Consider the following 17,499-nt stretch of genomic DNA (forward strand, 5'->3'; position numbering starts at 1 on the left):
CCCCTTTGAGGTAAGAGTTGTGTTTTTGTGTTGACACAAGAAGCAAGGTGGATAATGGTGAAAATGTTTTGATTTATCTTAGCATCTCAGTCATCTGTTTCTGGGCTCCAAACACCCTCTGCTGCCTTAATGCAAGTTGCACCCCTTGATTCTCACTCAGCTGTGTCTGGAAATGCTCAGTCCTTCCAGGTAACAATTTCATTTTAAATCCGTTCTAGTTACAGGGGATAATTTGTTACAGTTCTTATCAGTCTCCTGTCTTCTTGTTGTGAGCATACAAGAAGATTCCTTCTTTCCTCTTTATATAGTAGCAGTTCCAGAGTCAAAGTTTGTGATTTTTTTTCCCACCTCCCTAAATTACCACTTTCTTATCCCTAAACTACACAGAGTTCCCCATTTACAAGGTCTATGAAAATTAAGTACAAGAATAAGCGAAGTACCTAGTACAAGGCTTGGGCCTAGCAGAGACCCAGGCAGCACACACAGTGAAGGGCCAGTGCTGGTATATTCATATCTTCTGATTGCCTTTCTATGAAAGAGCTAATAAGCTAACATTCCGTATTATACTCAACAGAGCATCTTGTGGATTGAGGATGGAAGCTGGACTATTGTCCCCTAAAAGTGGTTTCTTTAAGTAGATTTTTCTGTTATCATAGAAGGCAGTGACAGTAGCCTGTCTGCCTCTACTGACTGACTGCCAGGGTCATAGACTGTTTCATCTGCCTGAGCACACTTGATGGGTGGGACATACTCCCAGTGACAGCAGAACCTTTAACTTCTTTGGTAATAGTGTGTGTGGTACATGTACATGTTCATATATGTGTGCACATGTATGTAGTGTATGCATGTGTTTGTGTGGGTGTGCATGCAGGTGTGTGTGTGTGTGTGTGTGTGTGTGTGTGTGTGTGTGTGTGTGTCAGAAATCAATGTCAGGTGTCTTCCTTGATCACTCCACACCTTATTTTATGAGACAGAATGTTTTTCTGAACCTGTAGCTCATTGAGTTTCAGGGATCCGCCTCTCCCCTCCTGTCTCCCAGTGCTGAGGTTATAGATGTGTGCTGCAGGGCCTGGCTTTTATGAAGGTCTTGAGGATCCTCATGTTTGCTCAGTAAGCAGTTCCCTAACAGCTATCTCTCTAGCTCCCCTTGGTGATTCTTAATGGAGAGGTGGGAGCCATGGTGGGCAGACATTGGTCCACTAGGATAAGGAATATCAAAACCTAAACAGTCTCCCCCAATGGATAATTACTCTGTCAGAAACTAAGATTGTTTTTTTAAATTAAATAATGTCTAAATCATTATATTGTCCCTGGAAATAAGCAGGATTTCCTATTGGAGATGAATATCTCTCCTTATTAAAATGATAGCTAATGTTTAGTGAGCATTTACTTTCTACCAGACACTGAATTTTCCATTTGTTAGGGACTTTGCCTGTATCATTTCATTTAGTTTATTTAACAAAGTGATATTATCTTCCCTTCACAATTGAGGTGACTGAAGTTCAGGAAAAATGAAGCTCCTAGTCACCCAGATGAGCATCCAGCAGGGCGAGTAGGCATGGTACACGGGCCTGTAATCTCAGCACTAGGGAACTGGAAGTAGGAGCATCAGGAGTTCAAGGGCATCCTCAGCCATATAGTGAATTCAAGGCTTGCGTGAGCTACATGAAATCATCTCTCAAAAATCAAACACAAAACAAAAAAGAATCTAGGGGCTGGAGCAATGGCTCAGCAGTTAATAGCACTTTAGTGGTCTTCCTGAGGAGCTGAGTTTAGGTCCCAGCACCCACATCTGGCAACTCTAGCTCCAAGAGATTTGATGCCCTTTTCTGGCACTACACACACATGTGCAGACAGCTGGGGCTACAGAGAGATCCTGTCTCAAAAAGACCAAAAAAAAAAAAAAGAATATTGCAGAGCAGAGGCATCCTTTGGAATGTGACTGGCTTAGTTTGGAATCTCAGTGAATGCATCTTTTTGCCTCAGAAGAAACTAAATAGGATTTGCTTCATTTTAAAACTTACTAAAATACAGGTATGAACTCCGACTTCATTAAATCAAATTGCCAGAGGTCTGGGTAGTGATCTCTGATTCCTCAGATTCTGTATAGGACTTGAGTGACCAGGTACTGCCAAGTCCCATAGGCAGCTCTGCCTAACCCTGATCTCATGATCTCCAGCTTCAATAATTTTGAGTCTCCTCCCTGCTTCTTCACTTCATTCCAACTTAGGAAACCAAGCAAGTAATGTATCACTCTGTCAGCCCTATGCAGGTGTGCAGGCCTACTCGTATTCCCAGGCATCCTCAGTCACCTCGCAGCTGCAGCCTGTTCGGCCCTTGTACCCAGCACCACTCTCCCAGGCTCCCCACTTTCAAGGTACGGAATAACCCTGTCTCTCATCTTCTACCCTGCTCTCTCATCCTGTTTTCATTCTTACTCCAACAGCTCTACTCTTTTCTTTTTTTAAAAAATTTTATTTATTATTTTTATTTTATGTGTATGTGTGTATTCCTGCATGTAGGTAAGTGCACCTGTGTCCTGCAATGCCCGCAGAGGTCAGAAGAGGCTGTCGGATCCCCTGGAACTGGAGTGGACTGGACAGTTTTAGCTGCCATGTGGGTGCTGGGATTCGAACCCGGGTCTTCTATAAGAACAAACAGTGTTCTTAACCACTGAGCCATCTCTCCAGCCCCTCTTTTCATTTTTTTAGCATCTTGATTGAAATGTAATTTATATGCTATATAAATGATTTAATTATACAACTCAAAGATTTTTTTAAGTGTATGTGTGTGTAGTTTGTGTGTGTGGTGCATGCATGTGAATGTGCTATATGTGCACCTGTGTATATGCATGCAGAGGACAGAGCAGGACATTGGATGTCTTCCTCTGTTGCACTCCAGCTTATCTTCTAAGTACAGGGTCTTTCAGTGAACCAGAAACTTGCCCCCCCCTTTTTTTGGTCTTTTTGAGACAGGGTCTCCCTGTAGCCCCAGCTGTCCTGGAACTCACTATGTGGACCAGGCTGGCCTTGAACTCACAGAGATCCGCCTTCCTCTGCCTCCCGAGTGCTGGGATTAAAGGCGTACACCACCATGCCTGGCCTGAAACTTGCCCTTTTAACTAGGCTGTCTGGCCAATGAACTCTTGGGTTCCACTTGTGTCTACACCCCTCACTCCCAATGCTGGGGTTATAGATAAGCACAACCATGCTCAGCTTCTTTTGTTATTTTTAATACAGGTGCTGGGGATTTGAACTCAGGTCCTCATGCAAGTACTTTTACCCACTGAGCATCTCCCCAGCACCCAAGACTTTTTCCTTAAGAAAAATTTCAGAGTTGTACATCTATCATGACAATTCACTTTTAGAACATTTCCATTATCCCCCAAAGTCCTTTTGTGCCCACTTTCTGGTCTTTTCCTTCCATGTTTTTCTACTAGCCCTTTTAATTCTTCTGTCAGGGTGACTGGAACAGATAGAACTAGAACAGTGTCTGACTAGCAGCAGATAGAAGAGCAGACATTGGAGGAGACTGGGAGGACACACGAGGACTGGTGTGGGTATTGAGTAACTCAAAAGAAAACAAGTTTGCTAAAATTTATAGATTATGAAGGTAATGTACTTTAATGAAAATGTCAAACAATACGAAGTGGAACAAAGTGAAAGGTAGCTGTCCTCTCTGAGGTCATTAAACTCCAGATGGTAGGAAATAGGAAACTGTCCTTCCCTGTTACTTGGGTAACTTTGTGTTTATTTTGTGTGCATGTGCAAGTAGAGGTGTCTTTGTAAAGAAAGCAAATGAAATGTCCACAGCTCTGTTGGTATCCTGCATTGGTCTACCGTTTATTTTTTGTGTGGTCATTGTTAAGGTTCAGATAGCCCTGCCTCCTCACCAACAGGGCCTCACAGACCTCGCAAGCAAGCCCCCTGAGAAAAGGGAACTGAGTTGATAAGCACCCTGGTCTTTAAAGTCAAGAGAAGCAGACTCTTCTAAAAGGCAGCTTGCTTTTCCTTTGATCTCCGAAGACAAGATAAACAGATTCCACCTTTTAACCAGAGATCTCAGGAGCCGCTTCAGCACAGCAGTTTTTCCCTTATCTTAAGAGGACAAAAACAAACACTTCCTGATCCAGATCCTGGCTGACAGATGGAAGGGAGCAGGTTTTAACAACCCACTCTCCCGCTTCCCCCCCACACCCAATTTAAAATATATATATATCTTCCTGCCTTCTGCGGGAAGCAGAAGCCTACCCCTTTAAAAGACCCCAGCTCAGAGGGACCCGGGGAGACATTTTCCCTGCCTGGAAGGGAATCTGTCCCATGTGTTCCTTTGTAATAAACTGTATTCCAATGGAGTTTTTTCTGTGTCCTGGTTCTTTCTCCTGATCAACCGGATTCATCCATAGGCTACTTTATCTATCAGTAATCACCTTGACACTAGAACAGTGGCAAGAGGAAGCAAATATATCCTATAGCCTAGATTGTGTTCTGGAGTGGGAAGGGCTTCCTGAATGCAGCCTTTGTCTGGAGCCCCTCCCTTTTCCATCTGGGAAACACTTTTACATCCCTCCAAATTGTCATTTCCTCTGGCTATCATCCTCTCTCCATCTACTGCTCTCATGGACACAGGTATATATGAATGTCTACAAAGGGTTCGTTCATACTACTTTTAAGGTGCTACTTTTGTACTTTATGCATGGTCTATTTTCTGTACTTGAAAAACTTTAAAAATAATTTTTTTTACTTTATATGTATGAATGTTTTGTTCTGCATGTAAGTGTATCCATATTGTACAATGCCCACAGAAGCCAGAAGAGGGCATTGGATCTCCTGGAACTGGAGTTACTGATGGTTGTTAACCACCATGTGGATGCTAGGAACTGAACTCCGGTCCTCTGCAAGAACAGCCAGTGCTCTTAACCACTGAAATATCTCTCCAGACCAAAGGGAAAAAAAATTGAGACAGCCTCATGTAGCCCAGGCTGATCTTGAACTCTGGATTCTCTTGCCTGTATTCCAAATGCTGGGATTGCAGTCATGGGCCATCACATCCAGCTGTTGTGATGATTTGTTTACATGTCAGTTTCCTTAGTGAAACTCATTAAGATCTGGAACCACATTTTATTCCTGGTTGTATCCCTGGTGCCTGTACAATGCCTGGGATGCAGTTATGTGAACAGGGAAGAAATGCAAGCCATCAGAATTATAGTATTCCAAGTGAGCATGCTTGGACCAGTGTGCCCTTGGGCCAGACTGTAGCGCTTGATGCATTTTGCAGAAATATAATATGATTATTGTTAGCTTGGGAGCTCTTTTGTCTCTTTTAACCTCTTTGTCTTCTGACAGTGTGAAATCACCTATCCTATTTCCTAGTACATGAAAGGATTCCTTTCGCTCTCTCCTGCTAAAACTGTCTTTGGCTTTTCCACGTACAATTTCGTGTTTTTAATTTTATACATTTCTTTTCGGTTTATGTCTCTTTAGGATCAGGTGACATGATGTCCTTTCTCATGACTGAAACCCGGCAACATAACACTGAAATTCGAATGGCAGTCAGCAAAATGGCTGATAAAATGGATCATCTTGTGACTAAGGTGACTGAACCAGAGTTGGGGCGCTATTGTTGAAAATGGGGTTGGTTGGGCTGGTGAGATACCTCTGCAGGAAGCACTGAACAAGCCTGACAACCCTAGATTGACCCCCAGAATTCATGGTCCAGTAAGTTGTCTTCTGACTTCTACACATGCTTTGGGGCATGTGCATACACCCCTGCCCTCACACATATTGTACATATACACAATAATAATGAATAGACTATTTTAAATAAATAAAATACATAGTATTTTTTATATTTTATTATTTTTATTTTATGTGTGAGTGTATTGCCTGCATGTATGTGAGTGCACCTGTGTTGTGCAGTGCTGCAGAGGTCAGAAGAGGGCTTCGGATTCCCCTGGAACTGGAGTTAAGGATGGTTCATAGCTGCCATGTGGGTGCTGGGAATAGAATTGAACTCGGGTCCTCTGCAAGAGCAGTCAGTGCTCTTAACTGCTGAGCCATCTCTCCAGCCCCTACATGGTATTTTTTTAAAGAGGGGGTGGCTATGATCAACATACATCATTTACATGCATGAAATTGTAATAACAAAAAAAATTTTTTAAAAAAAGGAAGTGGAATGGTAAGTTGAGTATAAACAAGAAGCAGCCAGAACTGCTCTCTTCTTTGTAAACTTCACTTTAATTTTCAGAGTCACAGTGCTTAACTGCCCCCCTCTTCCCCCAGGGGCAGTTATCTTTACTTGAGGATCAAGTTAGCAGGAGCCAAATAGCTTACATTTAGATATTGTCCCACTCGAAAACTGGTTGTAGTTAGGTAAATTGCATCTCTCTATTTTAAACATTCTCATAAGGTCTTTCTGGCTCCCCTGGGGCAGGTTGATGAGTTACAGAAGCATAGTGCTGGCAATTCCATGCATCTTCCTAGCATGTCAGTTACCATGGAAACAAGCATGATTATGAGCAACATCCAGCGGATCATTCAGGTAAGGGTGACGAAGAACACGGCACTCAGCCTGAGAGCTTGTCTGTACTTCCCTTGCCAGATGTGCTACTGTCTAAAATCTGCCACTCACCCCTCAAATAGAGAACATGTGTTGAATACAATTAATTTAGAAATCTCTAGAAAAACTATTATGGCTTAATTTGGGCCTCATGACTTAAACTTTTGTATTAATTACTTTTCTTACTGCTGTGACAAAATACCTTACAAGAGTCAGCTTAAGGTTTATTTTGTTTCACAGTCTGAGGGGATACAGACCTTCATGGTGGAGAACGTATGGTGGTAGAGGTTGAGGCCATTGGTCACATTAAGCCTGCAGTTAGGAAGCAGAGAGAACACAGGAAGTGAAACCTGGCTAGGAAAGCTTAAGGCCTACCCTCAGTGATCCACTTCTAATTGCACCCCTCCTCCGTGTCCCATCTGGGGACCAAGTGTTCAAACACATGAACTTATGGGTGACATTTTGCATTCAAACTACAACTGTGTTTAATTACAATATAGCATGCTATGCTGTCTTATCCTAAGCTCTATTGTGCTATTTTTTATACATGCTACATATAGTATATAGTATAGTGACTGTGCATTATGGAGTATAGTATATTATGTGACTTATACTGTATATAGTCAGAACATTGCTTTTGGGTCCTGTTTGAGAATCTCACTTCTTTTTATGTCCATTTAAACATTCAGCCTATTTGATGTAGTGATTTTAGTCCATCGGGTATAATTTGATATGTTATTTTAATAGTCATATTTGGAAATAAGTTGTAGTGTTTTGTTTCAAAATATGCTACCGCAGCCACCTATCAGTTCAAGTTCTTTCGTCTTACAGTTTGAAGGGATATAGCCAGTCACAGCAGCACATGGTAGCACAGCTGAAGACAGGAAGCAGAGAACAGACAGGAAGTGAAAGTAGCAGACAGGAAGCAAAAGGAACTTTCTCTCCTTTTTGTTTTGTTTTGTTTTGGTCTTTTTGAGACAAGGTTTCCCTGTAGCACCAGCTGGCCTAGAACTCACTATGTAGACCAGGCTGATCTTGAACTCACTGAGATCCATCTGCCTCTGCCTCCTGAGTGCTGGGATTACAGGTGCATGCATTACCACACTTGGCTAGGAAGCAGAACTTTCAAGACACTTATATGGCACTTTTTAGGGGGGCAGTGTTGGTTTGTTTGTTTGTTTTGAGACAGGGTCTCCCTGTAGCCCCAGCTGACCTGGAACTTGCTATGTAGACCAGGCTGGCCTTGAATTCACAGAGATCTGCCTGCCTCTGCTTCCTAAGTGCTGGGATTAAAGACATGTGCCACCACACCTGGCCTTTATATGGCACTTTTAAGACACTTACCTTGACTATCGTATGTTTGGATTTAGGAAAATGAAAGATTGAAGCAGGAGCTCCTTGAGAAGAGCAACCGGATAGAAGAACAAAATGACAAGATCAGTGAGCTAATTGAACGAAATCAGAGGTAATGGCAGGTACGGGGGGGCCTGGCTAGAGTGGACAAGGGTTTAATATGTAATTGCTATGTTTTCTTAGGACACTGTGTTATGCATATCTGATGTTTCTATTTCCTGCCTGCCATGTACATTATCACCTGTTTACAACCTCAGAATGAGCTCCAGTGGTCATGGTATAAGAAGGACCTGTGTTTGCCCCCAGTTCTGCCCTTCCTTTATTGTGTACCTGTGGGGATTCTGCTTATTTCTGTAGGTCTACAGTCCTCATCTCTGAAAATGGTGTTACTTAGAAAACTCTGGTGTCAGCTCTTTTCTGTGTAGGCTGACTCTATTTTGTCAACCAGAACTTAGCCAAGGCCCCACTGATTTTCACATAAAACATGACATTTTATAATTTTCAATTGATCTTTCTGAACTTTTGAGAGCATAAATGTGGTCAGAAGAACAAGTGTCAACAAGGTTTTACTTTTAAAAAATTGTTCTTCCATATTTCTCTTGTTCAGTGTCTCTTATGTCTCACATACCAGGATCAGAAAAGTGGGGTTTTTCTTCTCTCCTCCATAGAGTCTTCTTAGTCCTTTCTCTATCCTCCCTCACCCCCCCTCATCACCACACACCCTTTGATTAATCACTGCGGGTCTCAGGAATGCAAAGGGCTTTCAGATTGTTTTTGATGAAGGTGTAGAGCAATGTTGTTGAGGACTGAGTGTGGGTTGGGTTGTGCCTGTCAAACATAAAATGCCTCATAAATGCTTTTCTTTATTTCTGTCTCAGGTATGTTGAACAGAGTAACCTGATGATGGAGAAGAGGAACAACTCACTTCAGACAGCCACAGAAAACACACAGGCAAGAGTATTGCATGCTGAACAAGAGAAGGTAAAGTAACTGGGCAGAGGAAGACCCAGGTCGGGATATGTTAAGCTGAGGAGTGGTCCTGCATGTGAGCTTCTCAGTTGCTTTTTAGCAGGATATTTGCTATCATTAAGAAGAGACCTAGAAATCATCCAACAGATTTTCATATATTAATCACCTTCTTTTCTGTTTTATGAATAAGTTGACTTTGCAGTAAGTTGACTTAAAAGCAATGATTGAATTTGGGGTGATGTTCAATGCCTGTAATCCCAAAACCTGACAAGCCAAGGCAGAAGAATCTATTGTTCGAGGTCAACCTGAGCTACATAGTGAGACCCTGACTCAAAAAAAAAAAAAAAAAAAAAAATCCTATCACCTGTTTTAATAATCTGATTATGGTAAGAATATTATAGTTTATTAGAAGCTAAATTTATTCTGTTGATAAAATCAAAAGAAAATGTTAGATAACAAATGTCTATGCTGTTTTTCATGGAATTTAAGATTGTCTAATTTGCTACTTTATTTGTGTTTAGTTTGTTCTTTCATTTGGGTCTTCCACAGGCATTTTGAAGGGCTACTTTAGAGCCAGGCATGGTGGCATATGCCTGTAATCACAACACTTGGGAGCTTGAGACAGGAGGACTGCTCTGAGTTCAAGTCCCTCTAAGGTATAGCAAGTGCCAGGCCAGCCAGGGCCACATAGTGAGACCCTATCTCAAACAAATGAAGCAAAAAATAAAATAAGATAATAGAGTTGGGCATGGTGTTACATGCCTATAATCCCAGCACTTAGGAGATAGAAGCAGGAAGATCAAGAGTTTAAGGTCACTCAGCAAGTTTGAAGGAAACCTGGGCTACAGGAGACCTGTCACAAACCTCTAAAATAAATAAATAAATAATAAAGTACTGTGACTCTAGTCCTTTCAGAATGATTTTTGACCTGCTGTGACCTTGGGTTAGGGTTCACTAATTCTGGCCCACTTTCCCTCTTGCCCTATAGACACTGTTTGTCCAGAATGGATTCCTTCTTATTTGGGTCATCAGTCTTCAACTGGGAAATCTTTACTCTTTTTCTGGTATTTTCTCAGGGATTTTTAAATAGTTTATATATTTTGATTTTCCCTTAAAAACGTGAAAAGTTGAATACAATGAACTTTATAACTTATGGCATTTGGATACTTTCTCATATTCTGATAATAGGATTCCTTAGTTATGTTTTGAGCTAACTTTTGTGCTTGCTTAGCCATACCTTCAGTAGTAATGTCTTTGACCAGGTGTCCTCAGATGAGCAGAGCCTTGCCCTGCACAGCCCTCTCTTGTTCGGGGGTACTATTTCTTTCCCATAACTTCTCAGTCTATCCATTGTTGTGGCTGCTTGCTAATGCCTAGATGAAGATACCTGGAAGCATTAGCATCAAGGGTTACTGATCCACTTCACAACTCTGCCCAAAATGTGCTTTTTACTATTCACCTTTTTCTGATTTTAGTTTTATTTTCTTGTCCCTTCCTTTATTATCTCCCCAGCCCTCTGCCAGACCTAGTGGAGTATCCAAACCTATTATCTTCAGTGTTACTATTCAGGAATAAAATGATCCTGTAATTTATTCTGTAGATTAGTAATGCCCAAGCACTGCTCTAGCTGCCTCAGAACCCCTTGGGTATCTTGATTAAAACTATGTATTTTTCATTTTCACCTCCTGAGTCTCCACTTTAGTCATATGCAGCCAAGATAAAACCTTTACTAAGCTCTTGTTGATTCCAGTGCCCATAGAGGTATAGGACTCACCTGTTTTGTCACAGTCTCTGCATGTGACAGGTGACTCTCATGTTGAATATCACTGTTTTGTGTGTGCGCACGTGTGTGTGTGTGTGTGTGTGTGCGTGAGCACACATGTGTGTTCCAGAAAACTTTGTTCCCCAAAATAGGCAGTAGTCCAGTTTGGCTCATGAGTTTATCAAACGCTCTTTCTTTGCTGTTTTTTGTTTTGTTTTTTGTTTGTTTTTTGAGACAGGGTCTCATTATGTAGCTACAGCTGGCATGGAACTTGCTAGTAGACCATCCAGTGATCCACCTGTTTCTGCCTCCCCAATGCTGGGATTAAAGGCATGTGTCACCAAGCCCAGCCCAGTTGATCAAACTTTTAATTTGTTTGCTAGTCCACTCACATGTTTCTGTGTTGCTAAACTTCAGAGATGTCTTGCAAAGTGTGCTGAGCCCAGCAGGTACTCAATTTTTAATAGCCAAAGCAGCTCAGTAGGACTAAAACAGAACCCCAGCTAACATCTACCAAACTTCTACTATGTTGTAGATCTCATGCTTTGCTGCTCGAGGGAGAATCCTGGACTGATGACTCAGTCCTGAGATGCCATGTACTCTACTTGGTCACCACCATTTCAGTGAAACTTTAAGCTCTAACTATTGCCTGGTAAATTTTTTTTTTTTCGGTCTATTTGAGACAGGGTCTCCCTGTAGCCCCAGCTGTCCTGGAACTCACTATGTAGACCAGGCTGGCCTTGAACTCACAGAGATCCACCTGCCTCTGCCTCCGAAGTACTGGGATTAAAGGTGTGCGCCACTACACGTGGCATAAATGTTGTTTTCATTGTTTGTTTGTTCATATAGGGTCTCCTTATGTTGCCCAGGTTTGTTCAGACAGGGTTTTTCTGTGTAGCCTGAACTGGCCTCACACTCTCTAACTTCTTGCCTTAGCCTTTCAGGTGTTGCAGTTATAGATACGTGCCTCTCTTTCTGATGATCTACTTCTTTAGCAGTTTCCCTATGATCTCTCTAAAAGGGAGATCAGCAGTTCCTTTCATCACTGGAGGCAGTTCGCTGTCTTCAAACACTGCTCAGAAAAATATGGTTAAGTGCTCAATGAATAGTAAACAGAACTATTTTTTTCTGTGATAGAGTTAATATTTTCTTATAAAGTAATGATTAAAACTGGAAGAGCTACTAGAGGTCATTGAGTCTAATCTACTTATTTTAAAAAGTGATAAATTGAGGTGCCAAAAGTAGAAAAGACTATACTCTGGTTCTCATTTTCAACTAGCTGTCTTTTTTCTCATATCAGATTGCCAGTTTTTTTGTGATACTATCTCTGTGCTGCTAATTTGAATGCTCTTTTGTCTTTCTGAATTCTTGGCTCTTCCTGTCCTTGCTTTCTTTTCCCAATTTTCCACCTCAACAGCAGATATTGTCCCAGGGTGGAAATCAGAGAGTCCTGCCATCCACTGTGTAGGCTTCTGTCTATTTCCTTTCCCACTGATACTGGCTAGCCTCCTAATGATTTTTAAAATATTGTAATTGTATCTGTAACTATACATGTACACCTACATACATGTACATATCCACACATAGTCTTTTCCTACTTAATAGTTGCATCTGTTCATTCTGAAAATTAATAAACAAAACATAAACCAACCATAATCCACTGAACCAGCTCTCTAGCCCATGTCTGTCCTTTAGTTGATTGCCCTTATAATCATCGTTATCTTCATCCCCAATATTCAGAATCTCATCTGATACTTTCAGGATAGTCACCAGCTTCATCATAAGTTACCTGAGAATATAGAAAAAATAGAAAATGGCGTGAATACCATTTCTCATCAGACTGGTTAGAAATTGAAATTTTGGCAAGGGTTAGTGAATCAGGTAAGAGTGTAGAAAGTAAAAGCTGCAGAAGCTTTTACTTTGATCTAGCAATTCTGCATCTAGGAGTCTCCTCAAAGTCCTGGTGCAGACAAGTGAACTGACAGTGGGTCCAAGATCATTCACTGGTGTCTTATGTAATGAAATGTGGCCAGAAACAAGCCAAGTGTCCTGCAGTCGAAAATAACTTATTGTACATTCACAGAATACAATATGAACTCTTTAAAGAAGAGGGCCAGGAGGAAAACCTATGTTTGCTAATAGAGAAAATATAGCGTATCTCCTTTTCTATCTGAAAGGTGGGGAGAATCATTCGTATTTATATAACGACTCACTTTATAGAAAGAAAATATTGAGAAAATATTTCTCTTTGTTAAATTTTTATGTATTTATTGTGAGAGGGGCACATTGTGCTAAGGCACACATACCACAGTGCATATGTGGAGGTCAGAAGACAACCTGAGGGAGTCAGTTTTCTCCTTCTATCATATGGGTCCTGGGGATCAGACTTAGGTTATCAGTTTGTGTGGCAGTTTTTTTTTTTTTTTTTTTTCTCCGCCAATTCCCCCGCTCCCGGGGGGGGGGGGGGGGGTATTCCCTTTTTTTTTTTTTTTTTTTTTCTGCTCAGCCATCTCACCAGCTCCTGGGGGTGGGGGTGGGGATATCTCCTTTCTTTTTTTTTTTTTTGAGTTAGTGAGGGGGTCTCACTGTGAAGCCTTGGCTGGCCTGGAACTCACTTCATAAACCAGCTGTCCTCAAACTCCTAAACTCACAGAGATCCACCTGTTTCTGATTCCTGAATGCTGAGATTAAAGACATGCTAGGAAAAAATATTTCTGTATAGGACTAGAGAGATGGCTTAATAATTAAGTGCAGTGTACTTCCTGCTTTTCCAGAGGACCTGAGTTTAGTTCCTAGCACCCATGTGAGGTAGCTTACAACTGCCTGTAACTCCAGCTCCAGGGGATCCAACACTTTCCTCTGGCCTCCACAGGCCTAACCCTTAGCTTGAATTTGGCCCAATACAGGTTGAAAGTGGCTTTATCTCCCTTCTGTCTAGCAGTTCCATCAGCTTAAAGACATGGGCGACTGAATCAGCACTTGAAATATCTATGTCTAAAGTGATGTCACCCTTTGTTCAGGCCAAGGTGACAGAAGAGTTAGCAGCAGCCACTGCACAGGTCTCTCACCTGCAGCTGAAAATGACTGCACACCAAAAGAAGGAAACAGAGCTGCAGGTGCAGCTGACAGAAAACTTGAAGGAGACAGATCTCCTCAGGGGCCAGCTCACCAGGCTACAAGCAGAACACTCAGGTATGTCCTCAATGGAGGATGCTGGCATCACTGTCATTTAAAGGAGTTAAATTATTTCTTTCCTGTCAATCCCTCTGGCATAATGCTCATGACATTCATGAAGGACTGAGCATCAAGGTAGACTGGTAGAAAAATTACATGATTATTTTACATAAAGAACCGGAGGAGCTGCTATTCAGTGGGAATTGATGAGTTGCATTGTTAATCTTTGTTTGAGAAAGTGTTACATCAACATCTTTGGTACTTAGTACGGGCCTCAAATGTTCTAACTCATGACTCAGTGGATTTGGAAGAAAGAAATGCTTCCTACTGTGGTTTCCTCCTTCCTAAAGAGTGGACCGTAACATTCTAGCCTGGCACTCATGGCCCCTCCCCTTGGCTCATCTCCTTTTATATTGTCCAGAGTGCTCCTGTACCACAACCCTGCTGGCTGCTCTTCAAGCTCATCTTGTTTTGCTTTTCATCCATGCTGTTTTTTTGGAATACCCATGTTTAAAGTGATGTCACGTTGCTTGGTGTACTCACCATCACCAGCTGTTACCTCTCACTCTCTCTAAAATCTGCCTCTTTCAGAAGTTTTCCCAGTTTTTCTAGACCATTTAACTGTCCTTCAAAGTCCCTTATCTCTTAGTGCATTATTCTTATCATTATTGGAATAGCCTTTGATAAGCACCATTTATAAGACTATTCTATTCTCCTCCGTATGAGGGTTATTTCAGTACCTGGTACAGGGTAGTGTCCAAGATATGCTGTTAGATAGAAGTTTGTGAAGGCCAGCATGTCGACTCATGTCTTGGTATAGAGAAATGAAACCAGTATAGAAGGCAACTGGGACTAGTGGCCAGGGACAGAGGAAGCAGCGGCAGAGTGGGTGGAAGGACAATTCCCTGTCCAATAGAAAGCTAAAAAGTACTAGTGTCAGTGCTAAGATGACCCATCCTTTTCCTTGTAGAGCAGCACTTGGCCCACCTGGAGCAAACATATTTTGAAAATTTTAGATTTATAGTTCCTTCTGATCGTTCTCTGTGACTGTTATGTCAAGAGCCTAAGTTTTCAAATAAGTTCTAGTATACTAAATTAAAAGATAAATTCCTTCAAAGCCTTATTTGAGAAGGGCTATTTTGAAGTAAATTCTTGGTAGAATGTCCTAACTACCAAGAACATTAAAAGAATCTTAATCCAGGCAGCGAGAAAGAGCCTGAGCTCCACTAAACAAAGATGCCCAGTGTGGTAACATGGTCATGGGAATAGAATTGTATGAGCGATCGGCATTCAAGATGATCTCTGACTGTTCAGAACATTTCTTTTATATTTTGCATGTGTAGAAGGTGGCATATACATATAGGAGTGACTTTCTTCAGGGTAAATATGAGTTAGCAAGAGAATCAACATAGGGCTTGATAAGCAGGTCAGGGAGGTGATGCTCAGGAGTGACTGAAGGAGGCTTATGTGGTAGGATTGGGAAATTAAAGCATGCAGCTTTGAAAGAGCTGCTGGGATGTCACATTGTCTACTGCATCTCTGGTTCTACAGCCAAACCTCTCTGCTCCTCTGTCCTAGAGCTCCAAGTAACTTCTCAGCAAGCAAACTCCAAATTCAAAAGTGAAAAGCAGAGCCGGCGACAACTGGAACTCAGAGTGACATCCCTGGAGGAAGAACTGACTGACCTCCGAGCTGAGAAGGAGTCCCTGGAAAAGGTAATTCTATAAGCCAAGTTCCTCTTGGACTGAAGTAGCCAGGCTTAGATGATTTTCCTTTAATTTTTTTCTTTTTTCTTTTCTTTTTTTTTTTTTTAAATGGTCTACAGCATTAGGACAAGTACAAATAATACAGGGAAGTATAAAATTAAAAAATTGTCTTTATTCCTTCTCTCATCATTGTGTTAAGTAGCAACTATAAACAAAATATGAACCATCCAGATTACTCTCTATATGCATAAACTATACATACCCCCTTATACATATACATACTGATCACATTTCTAAACAATAATAGGCTTTTTAAAAAGTATTAATGCTGGCTGGGCATGGTGGGGCATGCCTTTAATCCCAGCAGGCAGATCTTTGTGAGTTCAAGGCCAGCCTGGTCTACATAGTGAATTCCAGGCCAGCTGGGGCTACAGGGAGACCGTGTCTGAAAAAAGATTAAATAAATAAATAAATAATAAATAAATAGTATTAATGCTTTTTAAAAAGTATTATGAACGCTATGCTACTTAAGAAAAACTACTGGTAGCCTAGTGTGCAGCTGTACTGTAATTTAATCAATATTTATGTTTCTAGTATTTTATTTCAAGTTGCTGTGGTTTGTGAGTCCCTTTTTAGTAGTCTCAAAGGATGAGTTGCTTGAGTTAGAATCAGGGACCAATGTGTATACTACACATCCTAATTTATTATCAGTGTTACTTATCTTTTAGCAGATTTTTTTTTCTAAAAGATCATGTTATTTACACATCCAGCACTGTGTAAGCCCATTTTCCCATATTCTTCCCAACTCCACCTACATTACTTTTTATAATCTCTGTTAGCCATATGCTATCTTCCTTTACTATTTTTATTAGTAATAAATCTTTCATATATTTCTGAAATATACAAATATCTTCCTATTTGTATTTCTCCTGAATTCCCTTTTGGAGTCCTTTACCTTCTTTCCTATTGGAATACTAAGGTTGTCAAACCTTTGTTAGCTATAGACATTGCTAATATTTTTTTCAGCTTGCTTTTTCTTTCTTTTTTTTTTTTTTTTTTTTTTTTTTTGTCTTTTTGAGACAGGGTCTCCTTGTAGCCCCAGCTGTCCTGGAATTCACTATGTAGACCAGGCTGGCCTTGAACTCACAGAGATCCGCCTGCCTCTACCTCCCAAGTGCTGGGATTAAAGGCGTGCGCCACCACGCCTGGCTGCTATTTATTTTTTAATGACTTTGTGTGTGTGTGTGTGTGTGTGTGTGTGTGTGTGTGTGTATCTGTGTCTATGTTTGTGTGTATCTGTGTCTATGTTTGTATATACCGCAGCTACATGTATTCTGGTGCCCAAGGAGATCAGAAGAGGGTGTCAATCCCCTGGGGCCAGAGTTACAGGTGATTGCAGGCCGTCTAACATAGGTGCTGGGAATGGAACTCAGGTCATCCAGAAGAGCAGCAAGTGTTCTTAACCACTGAGTCAGCTCTCCAGGTCATACCCTCAAGCTTGCTCATTTTGAGCTTTATATCATTTTAAATTTTAGTGCTTAAAATTTTAATATCAGGGAATATTAGCCCCATTGCACAAAGTGGGAACATTGCTCTCTTTTTCTGTATTCTAGAACAGTTTAAATATGAAAAGAATAAACCATCACTGAGAATTCAGGAAAACCTCTAGTAAAGCACGTTTTTAGGGGGTAAATCTTGATCTGTCTCTACAGTTTCTTCTTTGATTTTTTTTTTTTTTTTTTCGGTTTTTTTGAAAAAGGGTCTCCCTGTAGCCCAGCTTTCCAGGAACTCACTAGGTAGGCCAGGCTGGCCTTGAAGTCACAGAGATCTGCCTGCCTCTGCCTCCTGAGTGCTGGGACTACAGGCGTGCACCACCATGCCTGGCTCTTCTTTGATTTTTATCACTTTAAAAAATACTTTAGGGCCAGCTGTGGTGGCACACACCTTTAATCCCAGCACTCGGGAGGCAGAGGCAGG

The 17,499-nt window shown here is 41.2% G+C and overlaps 1 protein-coding gene across 3 annotated transcripts in view; it reads left to right on the forward strand.

The window, feature by feature from the left end:
- The window catches only part of Fkbp15 (FKBP prolyl isomerase 15), a 64,769-nt gene that overhangs the window by 36,713 nt on the left and 10,557 nt on the right, over positions 1 to 17,499 (forward strand). For 2 of the 3 annotated variants that reach the window (XM_029563757.1, XM_008833521.3), the window contains 8 exons: positions 83 to 189; positions 2,263 to 2,377; positions 5,484 to 5,593; positions 6,433 to 6,540; positions 7,929 to 8,023; positions 8,790 to 8,892; positions 13,663 to 13,834; positions 15,395 to 15,531. In XM_029563757.1, the coding sequence (XP_029419617.1) occupies positions 83 to 189; positions 2,263 to 2,377; positions 5,484 to 5,593; positions 6,433 to 6,540; positions 7,929 to 8,023; positions 8,790 to 8,892; positions 13,663 to 13,834; positions 15,395 to 15,531 (947 nt within the window). The remainder of the gene's footprint in view (positions 1 to 82; positions 190 to 2,262; positions 2,378 to 5,483; positions 5,594 to 6,432; positions 6,541 to 7,928; positions 8,024 to 8,789; positions 8,893 to 13,662; positions 13,835 to 15,394; positions 15,532 to 17,499) is intronic. The other variant, XM_029563758.1, reaches the window with a different exon arrangement.

Source organism: Nannospalax galili, unplaced genomic scaffold (assembly GCF_000622305.1).
Source record: "Nannospalax galili isolate Female #2095 unplaced genomic scaffold, S.galili_v1.0 scaffold34, whole genome shotgun sequence".
In the NCBI taxonomy this organism is placed as follows: domain Eukaryota; kingdom Metazoa; phylum Chordata; class Mammalia; order Rodentia; family Spalacidae; genus Nannospalax; species Nannospalax galili.